Consider the following 17,412-nt stretch of genomic DNA (forward strand, 5'->3'; position numbering starts at 1 on the left):
GTTAAGACATTAAAATTTGGGGTAATTTGTAACAACCATTAATGTCCAGTAGAGAAGGCTCCCTTTAGTATAAAATTCCGTGCCATGGACATTGAAGGCATATAGACATGAAGAAATTGGGAATTCTATTTTGTTTTAAATTTGCCAAGAATCAGATATTTCATTAAAACAGAACTGACACTGAAAGCCTTCTAATGTGTCAAGAACTGTATTATGAAGTCTCATTTGCTAAATACATACCTATAAGACTAATATTTAATCATTTCTCACCAAAGTGATTTGTCCTTGCCTATTCTTTGACTTTCACACCTGTATGAATTCCTTGATGTGATTTAAGGGCTGAACCGTATCTAAAGCTCTTCCCACACTGTTGGCACACATAGGGTTTCTCACCGGTATGAATTCTCTCATGTTGAACAAGGTTTGAAGAACGACTAAAGGCCTTACCACACTTCTTACATTCATAAGGTTTTCTACCAATGTGAATTTTCTGATGTTGTGTAAGGTACCCACACATTTTAAAGGCTTTTCCACATTCTTTACATTCATAGGGCTTTTTATCAGCATGAATACTCTGATGTGCAGTAAGGTGTGAACTACGTCTAAAGGTCTTCCCACATTCTTTACATTCAAAAGGCTTCTCCTGAGTATGAATACTCTGATGTAGAGTAAGATTTCTACAGAAAGTAAAGGTTTTCCTGCATATCTTACACTCATAGGGTTTCACACCAGTATGGATTTTCTGATGTTGATTAAGATATCCATGCAAGCTGAAGGTCTTTCCACATTCCTTACACTCATAGGGCTTCTCACCAGTGTGGGTTTTCTGATGTTGCACAAGGTTAGAGCGAGTACTCTAGGCCCTCCCACACTCCTGACAAACAAAAAGTTTCTTCCCAGAATGAATATTCTGATGCCGGGTAAGATTTCTATATAAGGTAAAGGTTTTCTTACACTCCTTACATTCAAAGCGTTTCATACCAACATGAATTTTCTGATGTTGATTAAGGTATCCATACAAGCTAAAGGCCTTCCCACACTCCTTACATTCATAAGGTTTCTCACCAGTATGAGTTTTCTGATGTTGAAAAAGTTTTGAGCCAGTAGTATAGGCCTTTCCACATTGCCCACATTCAAACAGTTTCTCACCAGTGTGAATATTCTGATGTTGAGTAAGATTCCTATACAAGGTAAAAGTCTTTTTACACTCCTTGCATTCATATGGTTTCCCACCTTTATGAATTCTCTGATGTAGAACAAGGTATGAGGCAGTGGTATAGCCCTTCCCACATTCTTTACCACTCATATGGCTTTTTACCAGTATGAACACTCTGATGTACAATAAGCTGATGACTTCTTCTAAAGGCCTTCCCACATTTCTCACACACATATGGTTTCTTGTTAGTATGAATTTGTCTATGTTCAACAAGGTTTGAGCATCTACTAAAAGCCTTCCCACATTCCTTACATTTATAGGGTTTTTCACCAGTATGAATTCTCTGATGAATTTTTAGGTGTCCACCTTGACTAAAGGCCTTCCCGCATTGCTGACACTCATAAGGCTTTCCACTGGTGTGAATTCTCTCGTGTTGGGCAATGTGTGAGGAATAAATAAAAGCCTCTCCACATTCCCTACATTCGTATGTTTTCTCACCCGTATGAAATCTCTGATGTACAGTAAGTTGATAACCACTTTTAAAGTTTTTCTCACAGTATGTACATTCATAAGTTTTCTCACCAGTATGAAATCTTTGATGGAGAATAAGTTGATAGCTGCTGCGGAAGTTCTTCCCACACTCTTTGCATTCATAGGGTCTCTCAACAACATGAAACCTATGGTGTAGAATTAATTGGTAGCTACTCCTAAATTTTTTCCGGCATTTCTTACATTCATAGAGTTTCTCTCTGCTATATATGCTCTGATGTTGTGTAGAAGATACATCTTTCTCATAAGTGGGCATTTCTAGATAGCTGATTAGCTCACATTGTAAACCCCAATCTGAAATAAGAATACAAAAAATATTTGTATTTCTTATCAGATGACATAAAACATGTATAAAAGAAATAAGCAACATTCCTAGTAAGTGAATGGCTTACAAAAAATCTAAAAACACAATCAATGAAGTGTGAAGAAGGCCAAAAAGAATTCAGAGATGTATGGGACTGAATATCAGATAATGAAGTTACTGATCAAGGAAACAGACAATGTTAGGGTGTAGGTCAGAATTTGTGATAGACTTGTTATAAATCTGCTATCTTGGCACTATTAGAGACCAAATGAATTATAATTCAGAAGAGGAAAAACTTTAGCATCTTTATTTATAATCTATCATTAATTTAGATTCAATATTTAAGAATTCATCCTTTTAAGTTTTTTAATTTTTTTTTGAGAGAGAGAGAGAGAGAATTTTTTTAATATTTATTTTCTAGTTATCGGCAGACCCAACATCTTTGTTTGTATGTGGGGCTGAGGATCGAACCCAGGCCACATGCATGCCAGACGAGCGAGCTACTGCTTGAGCCACATCCCCAGCCCCATCCTTTTAAGTTTCTTTAGTGATTTCTTTTATTCTTAGAATAAAATTCACACAATAGCCTCAAATAAAATAAAATACCTGGAAATCAATCTAACAAAAGAGGTGAAAGACCTCTACAATGAAAACTATAGAACATTGAAGAAAACCTCAAAAGATGGAAAGATCTCCCATCTCCTGGAGAAAGGAAGAATTAATACTGTCAAAATGATCATACTACCAAAAGCATTATACAGATTTAATGCAATTCCTATTAAAATCCCAATGACATTCTTCATAGATATTTGGAAAAATAAGAGCCAAGAATAGACAAAGCAATCTTTAGCAAGAAAAGTGAAGCAGCAGGTATCACAATACCAGACCTTAAACTATACTACACAGCTATAGTACCAAAAACAGCATGGTATTGACACCAAAATAGACTTGTAGACCAATGGTACAGAACAGAGGACACAGAGACAAACCCACATAAATGTGGTTATCTCATACTAGACAAAAGTGCCAAAAACATTTGCTGGAGAAAATATAGCCTATTCAACAAATGGTGCTGGCAAAACTGGAAATTCAGGGGCTGGGAATGTGGCTCAAGCGATAACACACTTGCCTGGCATGAGCGGGGCACTGGGTTCGATCCTCAGTACCACATACAAAAACAATAAAGATATTGTGTCCATGGAAAACTAATATTAAAAAATTCTCTCTCTCTCTTAAAAAAACTGGAAATTCATATGTAGCAAAATGAAATTAAACCTTTATTTCTCACCCTGCACAAAAATCAACTCAAAGTAGATTAAAGACCTAAGCACTAGAACAGCTTAATAAAAGAAAAAGTAGGCCCAAATCTTTAACATGTTGACCTAGAATATGAATTCCTTAACAAGACCCCAAAAGCACAAGAAGTAAAATCAAGGATCAATAAATGGGATGAATTCAAATTAAAAAGCTTCTTCTCAGCAAGGAAACAATGTGAGGAGAGAGCCTACAGATTAGGAGGAAATCTTTACCACATGCACCTCTGATAAAGCATTGATCTCTAGGATATATAAAGAACTCAAAAGACTTAACAAAAAACCAAATAACTCAGTCAAATAAATGGGCTAAGGAAGGGAACAGATACTTCACAGAAGAAATACAATTGATCAACAAATATATGAAAAAGTTTTCAACATCTCTAGCAATTAGAGAAATGTAAATCAAAACTACACTAAGATTTCATCTCCAGTCAGAATGGCAATCATCAAGAATACAGGCAACAATAAATGTTGGTGAGAAGAGAAAAACTTCAGCATCTTTATTTAGAAAAAGGTACACTCATACATTGCTGGTGGGACTACAAATTAATACAACTACTATGGAAAGCAGTATGGAGATTCCTCATAAAACCTGGAATGGAACCACCATTTGACCCAGCTATCCTACTCCTTGGTGTATACCCAAAGGACTTAATATACTACAGTAATGCAGCCATGTAAATGGTTATAGCAGCTCAATTCACAATAGCTTAACTATGGAACCAACCTAGGTGTCCTTGAATGGATGAATGGCTAAAGAAAATGTGGTATATATTCAATGGATATTACTCAGCTTTAAAGAAAAATGAAATTATGGCATTAGCCAATAAATGGACGGAGCTGGAGAATATCATGCTAAGTGAAATAAGCCAATCCTAAAAAGCCACAGGCCAATTGTTTTCTCTAATATGTAGATGTTAATTCACAATAAGGTGAGGGACACTAAAGAAGAGTGTTAGATTAGGTAGAGGGAAGTGAAGGGAGGAAAGGGGAAGGGATGTGGGGACAGGAAAAATAGTAGGATGAAACAGATTATTACTTTATGTATATATGTGACTCCATGACCAATGTGATTCTACACATTTTCTAAATGTGAGAAATTATATCTCATCTATGTATGATATATAAAGTGCATAAATGCATTCTACTGTCATATGTAACTAATTAAAACAAATTTAAAAATTTTTTAAAAATAAAAAAGAACATAAATGAAAAAAAAATCAAATCCCTCCCTTTCTAAGCAGGTCAGCAGGACTCCTGATATCTATGAGGCCACATGTCAAAACAGCAACCTGTTTGTTCCCTATATTCTACCACATTCCCTCTTTTTGTCACTTAGAAAACAGTACAAATTTCCTCATTATTAATGCTTTCTATGGATGGTTTAATCTTCCAAGAATCCTTGACACTTTGTAGATTGGATTTTTCTCATTCTTTAGGTCCCAGGATAAATGGACATGGACATCAAAGAAGCAGGATGGATGCTCACACACAAAAAAAATGTTGTTAAGACTGAAGATGCCACATGCATACACCAAGAATATGTGAAAAGGTTTACTACATACATAATGAGGTTTTCCAGAGAGGGCAAGGTAGTTTCCAAGAAGTTGAAAAATAATTGAGACTGGTATGGAGTTTTTATTGATGCTTAGGGTATGGTGCTGAGCTGAGAGCTCCTACAGGTGGGAGGAGGCTTTTATGGTTTGGAACTGCCTCCTGGAACCAAAGAAGAGAGCACCTAGGTTTTTAATCAGATGATCCATAAAAAAGAAAAAGGGGTTGAAAAAAAGAGGAACAGGTCTTGAAAAAGTTATCAGCATTCAAAAATCAAAGAGTCAGATTCTTGGGGCTGAGGCTGTAATCAGTGGTGGACTGCTTGTCTCTCATGTGAGAGGCACTAGGTTCAATCCTCAGAAACACATAAAAATAAATAAATAAAATAAAGTTACAAAAAAAAGTCAGATTCTTTGTTATACTACTGAAATAGTGAAATGAGAGAAATACAGACAGGTAAAAAGAAAACACTACAATTCAAAAAGTACATTAATCAACTACAATGCTTAGAGAAAAAGCTGTTACCTCAACATAATTAAATAAACAACTGATGGAAAAAATCTAGAAAAACTAACCAAGTAAACTAAACAAAAGTAGAAGGAATAGAGATAAATCAGTTTGTAATGAATTCTGGAAAAGAATAAAACCAATTCAAATAAAAAAATAATCTTTAATGTCTACGTGTAAAGAATAAGCCTAAAAAAAAGAAAGAAAGAAAGAAAGAGTGAGTTATGGGGCAAGGCAAGTAGTTCCATGGTATGGTATATTCTTAGCATATGCTGAGCTTTGGGTTCAATTCTTTTTTTTAAAATTTTTTTAGTTATAATTGGACACAATATCGTTACTTTTTATTTTTATGTGGGGCTGAGGATCGAACCCATAGCTTCACACATGCTAGGCGAGCACTCTATTGTGAGCCATAATCCCAGCCCCTTTGGGTTCAATTTCTAACTCTCCTCCCACAAAAAGAAGACTTATAAAATTGCTCACAAACATATTAGTATGCAAGTAAATTTGAAAATACAGGTGATATTAATAATTTTCTAGAAAAGTATTTGATCAAAATTGACCCTATAAAAAGTTAAAAAGTAGCCTAGTGCAGTGATGCACACCTGTAACCCCAGCTGCTTGGGAGGCTGAGGCAGTAGGATTACAAATTAAAGGTCAGCCTGGGCAATTTATTTAGCAAGACCCTATCTCAAAAAGGGCTGTGGATGTAGCTCAGTAGAGCACACCTGGGTTCAATGTCCAGTACTGCAAGGAAAAATATAAAAGACAAAAAGCTTTAACAAATTTCCATAGGAAAAGGTAAATAAAGTCTAGCAATAATCAACACCCTGATCCTTTACATAATTGTCTTTCCTTATTCCCCACAGTTGATCATTTCAACAAAAAAACTACAGGGCTGGGGCTGGGGCTCAATTGTACCACACTTGCCTGGCATGTGTGAGGCACTGGGTTCAATTCCTAGCACTGTGTATAAATAAATAAAAATAAAAGGTCTATCAACAACTAAAGAAATATTTTTTTTAAAATGGAGGGCTGGGGATGCAGCTCAATAGTGGAACACTTGCCTAGCATATACAAGGCCTCGAATTCAATCCCTACTACCACAATAAAAAAGATCTGCAGACATAATAGGGCTTTTTAAAAAACCACCTGGCAATTCCCAAGCTTATTAAGATAAGTATAAGCAGGGTTTGATAGTCCACACCTAAAATCCCAGCGACTCAGGAGCCTGAGGCAGGAGGATCACAAGTTCAAAGCCAGTCTACAAGGCCCTAAGCAACACAGTGAAACCCTGTCTCAAAAATAAAGAATGAGGGGCTGGGGTTGTGGCTCAGCAGTAGAGCGCTCGCCTAGCATGGTTCGAGGCCCTGGGTTCAATCCTCAGTACCACATAAAAATAAATGAGTAAAATAAAGGTATTGTGTCCAACTATAACAAAAAATAAATAAATATTTTTAAAAAAGAAAGAATAAGCTGGGAATGTGGCTCAGTGGTTAAGTGCTTGAGTTCAATCCTTGGTACCAAAAAATACAAAGTAGAAAAAAAAAAAGATAAGTATAAAGAGTGAGAATAGCTGCGACAGAACTGAATGCTACTGTTACACCCAACAAAATCAGGGAGACTTCAGTAATCACAGGAAAAAGATAACATCAGTGGAGGAACCCAATTGTTATCCTAATAAAGTATAACATATACTGGATTGTACCACTGATTTGTCTTTTGACAGAATATGCATAACCAATTATGTACCTCAGCAACAAATACTTTAATGTGAATTCCCCTAAGAATAAAAATACTTCCCAATTTACATGAATGTAAAGAGTAGAGAAAAAATAAATTATTCCATACAACAATACCCAGATACATTCAGAAGATAACAAATGTCAAAATATAAGTGGTTTTGTCACTTCAAAATGTCTGTGTCATAAAGGAAATGTGTTAGATTAAGGAGAATTTTGTCACTGCAGTAACCAGGTGAAATGAACAATCTTGCATTGGGATGCTGATTTGAATAAACTAAATTGGGCCAAAAGGGGTAATGCAAGGACAGTTTGGGTTTTGAAGATGCAGTAAAATTAAAATACATTAGAAAGAGAAAATAGAAAAATCAGTGACAAAGACAGATTATAAAATAGATGAGAAAACAGTGAAACTTTGGTCAAAAGAAAAACAAGAATATCTATATGTCTATATACTAAGGTATTACAAGTGGTAGGGATTTGAGATTTTAATTTTTAAAAAATATTTTACTTGTGCTCACTTCGGCAACAAATATACTAAAATTGGAATGATACATAAAAGATTAGCATGGCCCCTGCGCAAGGATGACACACAAATTCATGAAGCGTTCTGTATTTTTATACATAAACCATCATAAAAATAAACCATCATAAAAATATTTTACTTCTTTTTTTCTTTTTTAAAATATTTTCTTTCTTTTTTCAAAAAATATTTTTTAGTTGTAGTTGGAAACAATACTTTTATTTTATTTATTTTTATGTGGTGCTGAGGATCGAACCTAGTGCCTCACACATACTGGGCAAGTGCTCCACCACTGAACCACAACCCCAGCTCCATACTTACCTTTATTTTCTAATAAACTTTAACACACATAGAGGATTTCTTAATCAGGGTTATTAATTTTATATTCATCTAGTAAAATGGCATGAAATAAAGAAACCAAATCATCAATACAATCCAAAGTCTGAGTAGAACATTTGATCAATAATGATCTAGAACTTCATCAGTATAATCCAAATATTACAAAATTCAATTACTTTCCACTTATACTATAACTGCTTATAAAAATTTTGACCATTAGGCTAGGGATGTGGCTCAAGTGGTATTGTGCTTGCCTAGCATGCATGAGGCATTGGGTTCGATTCTCAGCACCACATAAAAATGAAATATATTGTGTCCACCTAAAACTAAAAAAATAAATATTTAAAAAAATTGACCATATACTTGGCTATAAAGTCTCATTGTATTTCAAAGGATCAAAATCATACAAGAGTATATAGCCTGACCACAAAAAATTATACTAAAATCAACATTATAAAGACTAGACAAAATAAAATTGGAAATTAAAGAATGCTTGTGATAAGTATACTAAATAAACAGTGTCCTGTAATATGATAATAATTATGAACCTTGGAAAATGATGTTTTGACTGAATATTATAAGGCTATAGACAAAAGAAATTGTAAAATTAAAATACATTAGAAAGAGAAAATAGAGTTCATTTGTTTCTCATTGAGGTATGGGTTAACAGTTCTAAACTGTACACTGGGGCTGAACAAGTAAATAAATGAATGGTGGGTGGGGGAAGCCAGTTTTCTCATTATTAAATAAGGTGGGGGGGGCTGGGGCTGTAGCTCAGTGGTACAGTGCCTGCCTTGCACCTGTGAGGCACAGGGTTCGATCCTCAGCACCATATAAAAATAAAGAGATTGTGTCCAACTACAACTTAAAAAAAAAAAACTTTTAAAAAAAGTTAGATATGTATCTTGTGGTACTGGATGAGAGTTGAAGACATCAATATGAACTCAAATTTAGCTTAATATGCAAATAGATGGGCAGAGAGAAAAACCTACATGTAAATATGTATCACTGAGTATGCATACACGTTTTTCTTTGGTAGGTCTCTAGGACGTCATAGAAGCTATGAGCATAACAGAACCCAGATCTTGATTTCCAAATACAATTCTCTAGTAAAAGGACCAGGGAAGGAAGAAAATAAGATAAATCTGAAATAGTACTAGGAAAGAAGTTCCCTTCAAAATTCAAAGAATGGGGGTTTGAAATGGACATAGGAACCAACTACAAAGGACTACCAATATTCAAAGCTGGAAAAATATGGGCAACAAAAGAAATAATGTAATATTTATAACTTGAAATATAAAATAAATACCAGTCCACACTGATAAAAACAAGTAAGAAACAATTTTTCTTATAGAACTCCAAGTGATATTAGATATTGTACCCTATAAAATGTAGTTTATATTTTTTAAACAGCCAAGAATCCTCCCACTTTTTTTAATTTTTACTTTTTAGTTGTAGATGGACAGAATGCCTTTATTTTATTTGTTTTTATGTGGTGCTCAGGATCAAACCAGTGCCTCACACATGCTAGGCAGGTGCTCAGCCACTGAGCTACACATCCAGCAGCCCTTCTCCCGCTTAAAATATTATATATATATATATATATTTATATATATATATATATATATATATATTTTAGTTGTTGATGTTATTTTATTCATTTATTTATATGCTATGCTGAGAATTGAGCCCAGTGTCTCACATGCTAGGCAAGCACTTCACCACTGAGCCACAACCCTAGCTCCCACTTTTTACTTATTTTGACATATTCATATTTCCATAAACCTGCAAGTAAAAGATAAGCTGTTTAATAAAAGCATTTCATATATATATAATATATTTTAAAAGTCTGTTTGTATAATGGTACTAACAAAAAATTAAGATAAATAATTGACTAGAAATGAAACCAACACTAAACCAGGACACAGAAGAACTGCACTTCATTTCAGGAAAAAAAAATCTGAATAACTCCTACTGTGTTAGAAGAATAAAGTACATTTGTCATAGTATACATCATCATATTCCCTTAAATCATGGACTATTTAAATTTTTTTAAATGAAAAATATTCAGGCTTAATTCTGTTTGTACATTCAGAAACAATCATATAATTGGTTACATATAATTCTCTCATCATGTAAAAAAGCTCAATGGTTTTCTAAGGTCTAATTAACTCAAATGAACTAACAATAGCAATTTAATTAGCACACTCTCAATAAGAGAGGTATAGAAACTGAGCAGTTGAATTTTATTTCCTGCCTATAGCATTGCTGCTACTCAAATGTTTTCTTCATCTTAAGAACTAACAAGGGGCTGGGGTTGTGGCTCAGTGATAGAGCTCTTGCCTAGCATGTACAACACCCTGGGTTCAATCCTCAGCACCACATAAAATAAATAAAGATATTTTTGTGTTCAACTAAAAAATATTTTTTTAAAAAAAAAGAATAGGAATTAATGGCCAAAATGAGACTTTATTATTGCAGCAACACTGTGATCCTTTAATAAAATCCTTACATTCGTCTGCCTGTGTGTAGAAAGGAACAGAAAACAAAAGCAGGAGATTAAGACAGGTTTGTAAAGGAAACACTGATAGCTATAATTATCTATTTATCTTAAATATTTGTAGATGGACACAATACTTTTATTTTGTTTATTTTTTAATGTGGTGCCAGGTATGGAACCCAGTGCCTCATGCATGCTTGGCAAGCACTCTACCACTGAGCCATAATCCTGGCCCTATGATTATACTTATTGAAAAAAAAAAACTGATCTGGTCTGCTCAGTGTACCGAAACAAGCAGTTAGAGCAGACATTAGTGCAAATTTAACCTGATAATTTGTTTTTTTGTTTGTTTTTTAGTTGTAGCTGGACACAATACCTTTATTTTATTTATTTTTAATGTGATGGTGAGGATCGAACCCAGGACCTTGTATGGGCTAGGTGAGTGCTCTACCGCTGAGCCACAACCCCAGCCCTGATAATTTATTCGTGGGAAAAAAGCTAGTTCTGAGGAGAAATTTTTCAATCTTTTCCATGTTAACACAACAGGAATTTCAAAGATAAGATAAGAGGCCCCAAAACACAACAGTAATGCTTATAATCCATCTCAAACAAAAATCAAGTTGAAGACAATTGTTAAAATATCTTTCAGTCTGAATATATGTCAGCCAATATATCTTCTTGTTTCAATCAGCTTTTGATAAAAATAAACAAAAAAACCCAACAAACTTTTCATAAGAGGTATCACATCTAGAAGTGATAAAAATAAATTAGTTCCTCTTCCCCTCCAAGATGTTGTTTAACCTCTAAGATATTATATAAATTAACCAGTGTTCTTACAAAAGTAAAAACCTTTGGTCACTCAGAATAATTCCTGATATGATTCTTCAACATTCATGCTTTCTCCACCTGCAGTCTCTAACATTTCTTCATCTTCATTGTCATGTAGATTTTTTGAAATCAGTGGAGTAGCTAATTTAATATTGTGACCTTCATTGTAGTGAAGCTTCCTCTTCATTTTCGAATTGTCACTTTTTTCTCGTCCTTAGGTGAGAGGTCACTATCCTCTTCTCCACTGCTTTCTGGTTCCCCAATCCAGTGCTTTAGTTCCGAGGCTTCAGCAGCAGAAAATTTCTTAGCTAAGGCATCAGGAGTCCTGGTCAGTGGTTTCGGGGTCACCTCTCATGCTATGGGAAGCAGTGCCTGGGTCATGTGTTTTCATTAAACCCTAGTCTTTGTCTGCTGGGTGATGTGTTCCCAGGATATTCATTTCACCCACTTCTGGGATTTTTCACTCAGCTCCTCTTTTACTCTCTGATGGGGCTGCTCGGCTGAGGCCACCACCGAGGGAACTGCAGATGTACTGTTCTGCAGGATCCCCTTGATGGGCCACTGTGAGGTCAAGGCAGTCCAGACTGTGGAGGCAACCATTGCCGTCTTCTTGGGTGTCTGCTCAGGGTCGCTGCTGGCGTGGGGTCCAGGAAGAGAAGGTTGGTTGCTAGCAGAGACAGCGGGGGAGCCCATTTTAACAGCTGCATCCGATGATGCTGTCACAACACTGGCACACCAATGCTACAGACAGTGCCGCCAGGCAGAGGGCGCCAGCCGGCCCTTTACCAATGGGCCACGGAGACAGGGGCCTGCCGCCCCAGCTGGGAGCAACTACAACCAAAATTCCCACTCTAGTGCACCTAGACCCTGGAGGGGCCAGAATTAATGAGTTGTTTCTACATTCGATTTTTTCTTTCCTCTGATATTGGATACTATCACTGAATTACATTCCCAGCCCTTTTTATTTTACTTTTTAAAATTTTCAGACAGAATCTTGCTAAATTGCCCAGGCCAGCCTTGAACCTGCCTCAGCTTTCCAAGTTGTTGGGATCTTGGTATATATCACCACACCTGGCAAAATGCTTCTAAAGAATATAGAAGAGTGGTAGAGTGCTTGCCTCATACCTGTGAGGCACTGGGTTCAATCCTCAGCACCACATAAAGATAAATTAATAAAGATATTGTGTCCATCTATAACTAAAAAAAACATTTTAAAAAAAGTCAGAAATTTGGCAGACACACTTTAGGCAAATGATAAAGGATATCCAAGTGTTGTCACATGGATGTCATATACCCTGGATATAGTGTGATCAGAAGAGCATTTTACCTCTGTTACCATCTAAGAACCTATATCTCCAGTCTAATTATAAGAAAAATAACACAAAATTCTATATATTTTATAGAATACCTATTGAAAGTCTGGGGAAAAAACTGTTATAGAACAGAGGAGATTGGAAAACCAAATAAATGTATGCAATTTGGTAAGCCCAGAATGGATATATGATCAGAAAGAAGACATCAGTGGAAAAGGTGATGACATCCAAATAGAATCTAGAGTTCAGTTAATACCAGCCTCAGTTTCTTAGTTTTAACAAATGTGCTTAAATTATATAAGATGCTAACAATGATGGAACTGGGTACAGTTTATAAAGAAATCTCTATTATCTTTGTGACTTTGCATAAATCTAAAATTGTTCAAAAATAAAAGTTTATTAAAAGAAAATTATATCCACCCTTTAACTATTCATGGCACAAATGTTTAACCTTATTCTAATCATGAAGGGAAAAGTCAAACCTAGAAAGTAGATATTCCACAAGAAAACTGGACTAACCACATTAAAAGTCAAAATCACAGGGAAAAAAAATGGTAGTATAATACAAAACCTAACACCCAAATGCAATGTATGAACATAGATTGGATCCTAAGCATTTTTTTTTTTTTAGTACTGGGAATTAAACCCAGGGGCAATGAACCACTGAGCAACATTCCCATCCCTTTTTTGTATTTTATTAGAGACAGGATCTTTCTGAGTTGCTTAGTGCCTCACTAAATTGCTGAGGCTAGCTTTGAACTTGTAATCCTCCTGCCTCAGCCTCCCAAGCTTCTGGGAATAGAGGTATGCACCACTGTGCCTGGCCATAAACAATTTTTTAATATATTTATTTTATATTTACGTGGTGCTGACGACGGAACCAAGTGCCTCAAGCATGTTAGGCGAGCGTTGTACCTCTGAGCCACAACTCCAGCCCCCTAAACAAATTTATAAGTGGCATTTCAAAAATTTAAATATGGATTCTATAGTAGGTAAGACTTAATTACTATTATAACATTATTGTGGTTATGTAGAAGAATGCCTTTATTCTTAAGAGATGGACATAATGAAGAGGTAAAACTCAATGATAACTGCTACTTACCATCAAGTGGGCCAAGAAGAAAGTTGCATATACAGAAAGAAAAGTAAGGCAAACTATTAATAACCAAAGTTAAGTCTATGTGAGGGATAATTAATTATGTATATTTTTAAATGTTCTCACTTGGCTTAATAATTTTCAAAATAAAAAGCTGAAGAAGGAAAAAGCCAATCAGGATATAAGAAGATGCTTTCTAACTTTTTCCAGAAATTATTTTAAACCTAAGGATAGTATGTTTATATCCAATTATATTTGACGCAGTTAAAGAAGTAGAAAAATAACTTATAAAGTAAATGTAAATATATCTAAGGAAAGAAGAAAAGTGAAAACGGAAACTCAAAGCTCCGATGGTTTTCTGGCATATTTCCTCAAACATTACAAAAGGAGAAAAAGTTAAGAACAAGTAAGTCCAACTCAAAATTGTAACAATTACCATAATAACAAAGATGTAACAATAAGATATCTTCAGACAAAAATCAATTGCTTCCAAATATATCAGTAACTGATTAGGACATATTTTATATATGTATTATAGACACTGCAATGTTTTAATTTATCAATTGTAACCTGAAATTTTATTAAAAATTAATAAAATATAAACATGTATTTAAAGATTTTTTTAACTATCCTTATTTTTCAATCACCTTACTTTTGTTAGTCTTATGATTTAAATTGGAGGGTAAAATATTGTATTGCTTATCTTTTTTACCCTAATTTAAACACGGGAAAACCCTGACTAGTTTTTGATTATTTTCATTGCAGTTGGATAAAGGATTAGATTTTATGCCAGTGAGGCCATTCCTTTCGTATATATACAATATGAATATGATGAACTAAAAAAAAAAAACATTTTTGGTGGTAAGAAATTCAACTGCCTTTAATGTGTTTCAAACTATGAAGGCTGACGTTCACACATGTGATTTGGAGCTTGAACTTCATAGAAAGCTTGTTTTGGTGTTGCAGCTTTCAAACAGGAAAATACTCAGAAACAGTTAGCCACATCACCATACATAGTAACACACTACTCAGCTGTGTCAGCTGAAGAGAACCTAGTAGCTATAAAAGGGCCTAGGAGCAATAAGCAATACCTAGTGTCTCGATCTGGATTTCTAAATACCAGTTTCCAATAAAAGGAACCTGGGATCCTTGGAGAAGTCATTATTCTAGGGCTGGGGCAGAAAAATATGATCCTAGAATAACAACCATAGTGCCAAAGAGTAAGACATGCTCACCAAAGGCTAGTACATGTTGAAAGAGCACTGGAGCCTATCTGAGCTCCCAAAGAGCTCCCAAAGGTCTGAGCTGAATAAAAATAGTCACAATACTGGATTATAACCCAGGAATAAATACACATCAATGAGTCTACACCAATATAAACAGTGGAATAAATAAGTGAAAAGAGAGAAGAAAGAGTTCTTCCTCATAGAAGAATTCCAATTAATAAACTTATAAGAAGGAAAATACAAAAACTACCATTAGGCAAACACTGAAGTAAAAACTGGTGCAAGCAAAATACACTAATGGCTGCTGAAAGTCAGTGGGTTGGAAATGAAATAGGATATTCATATTGTTTCAGAGAACCTCCCCCAAGATATTTAGCAGTTTTAAAGGGAAACGTAATAATTTTGCTACAGAGAAACCCAACAGACCTCCATTTACCACGATCAATTTTAAGAGCACCAGTAATAACACACATAGCACCCCACTGACATAATGCACTGAAAAGGACACACCATTCTCTCTATGGGATTATTACCAAAAATACAATTATTAGTTATTAGACCAAACCAAATTGAGGAATATTCTGCCTCCTAGTAACTATCCTCTCAGAAAGTGCCAAGGACATGAAAGACAGAAAGTCCATGAAACTGGCATAGATTGGAAAAAAGACTAGAGAAACATGATGACTAAGTGACTAAATAGTATTTTGGATCAAGTCCTAAATCAGAAAAAGAAATCCGTGAAAACACTGAAGAAATGTGAATAAAGCCTACCATTTACTAGTATCAGTAGTATTGTATAAATGTTAATTGCTTAGATGTCCGTCCCCCCCAAGAGGAAGCCTCACTGAGCATGGAGTCCAAGCTACCCTCCTCCCCCAGCCTCCACAGTAGCTAGGAATACAAGTACATGCTTTGTTTTGATAAATGATTATGATTATACAAGCTATTAATAATTGGGAAAGCTGAGTGAAGGGTAAACAGTAATTATATCATCTCTGCAATACTTATATAAATTTAAAATTATTTCAAAATAAAAAATATTTTAAAATAATAAATAAAATTTGAAGGCTGGGGATGTGGCTCAAGCGGTAGCACACTCGCCTGGCATGTGTGCGGCCCGTGTTTAATCCTCAGCATCACATACAAACAAAGATGTTGTGTCTGCTGAAAACTAAAAAATATTTAAAAAATTCTCTCTCTCTCTCTCTCTCTCTCTCTCTCTCTCTCTCTCTCTCAAAATAAATAAATAAAATTTGAAAGCCTGTAATAATTTAAAATAAAATAAAAACCAAGAGTTCTTCATAAAAGAATGACAGTGAAAAAAATAAGAAAAAGAATGACAGTGAATGTAGAATGAAATGACAGAAAAGTCACTACCATCTTAACTACTTCAGTCATTACTAGAGAATACTTGTGGGGAAATACAGTGCCCACAGTATCACACTGCAGATTATTTGTTGGCAAAAAAAAAGAGAAAATGGCACATTCTTAGCACTACCTGGGGCACAAAGTTCCATTTACCTAAACTATCATATTAGCATTGCCAATGCAATGAACTATCATTGTTTTGTGATGTGGTACAGTGGGAAGAATACAACATCGTAAATTGAATCTAAATCTGTTTAAACTTCGTTTTTTGTTTTGTTTTGTTACCAGTGATTGAACCCAGGGGTGCTTATACACTGGGCCACATCCCCAGACCTTTTTTATACTTTATTTAGAGACAAGGTCTCACTCAGTTGTTTAGAGCCTCACTAAATTGCTGATTGAGGCTGGCTTTGAACCTTGGATTCTTCTGCCTCAGCTTCAGAGCCACTGGGATTATAGGCATGTACTATGCGCCCAGCTGGGATATTATTACTTGAGCAAACAAATGGTTAGGAACAAAAAGAGAGAGAGAGAGAGAGAGAGAGAGAGAGAGAGAGAGAGAGAGAGAGAGAGAGAGAGATGAAAAGGAAATTTAGAGATTAAAGACTTAAATGACATATAAAAAACCGGAGGAAGAAAAACAGAAAGAGGCTTATCACTATTAAAATTACAATAGTGGGGCTAGGAGGATAGCTCAGTGGAAGTACTTGCCAAGCATGAATGAAGCCCTGGGTTCCATCCCTAGGACTAATTATATTATTGGTTCTAAGCATTCAAAGAAACAAGTGGAAAAAAAAAACAAAAACAGCAAGAGTGGTTATACCTAGCAGGAGAGAGAAGTCTGAGATTGGGTGGAGATGTTTGGAGCATCTAAAATTGACTACAAAAGTTTATCTCCAGACTGGCATGGTGGCACATGCCTATAATCCCAGTGAATCCAGAGGCTGAGGCAGGAGGATCTCAAGTTCAAAGTGAGCTTCAGGGGCTGGGAATGTGGCTCAGGCGGTAGCACGCTCGCCTGGCATGCGTGCGGCCCGGGTTCGATCCTCAGCACCACATACCAACGAAGATGTTGTGTCCGCCGAGAACTA

The 17,412-nt window shown here is 35.4% G+C and overlaps 1 protein-coding gene, 1 non-coding gene and 1 pseudogene across 7 annotated transcripts in view; 1 reads left to right on the forward strand and 2 right to left on the reverse strand.

Annotated features, from left to right (window-relative positions):
• The window catches only part of LOC101975563 (zinc finger protein 573), a 53,746-nt gene that overhangs the window by 13,757 nt on the left and 22,577 nt on the right, over nucleotides 1-17,412 (reverse strand). For all 6 annotated transcript variants that reach the window (XM_078033231.1, XM_078033228.1, XM_078033227.1 and 3 more), the window contains one exon: nucleotides 1,739-1,999. In XM_078033231.1, coding sequence (XP_077889357.1) covers nucleotides 1,739-1,999 — 261 coding nt within the window. The remainder of the gene's footprint in view (nucleotides 1-1,738; nucleotides 2,000-17,412) is intronic.
• On the forward strand, nucleotides 7,640-7,748 carry LOC120888170 (U6 spliceosomal RNA). Its single transcript, XR_005731676.1, has one exon. It is a non-coding gene; the product is annotated as a U6 spliceosomal RNA (small nuclear RNA).
• On the reverse strand, nucleotides 10,440-12,011 carry LOC101957308 (protein phosphatase inhibitor 2-like; annotated as a pseudogene).

This window comes from Ictidomys tridecemlineatus, chromosome 15 (assembly GCF_052094955.1).
Source record: "Ictidomys tridecemlineatus isolate mIctTri1 chromosome 15, mIctTri1.hap1, whole genome shotgun sequence".
Lineage (NCBI taxonomy): Eukaryota > Metazoa > Chordata > Mammalia > Rodentia > Sciuridae > Ictidomys > Ictidomys tridecemlineatus.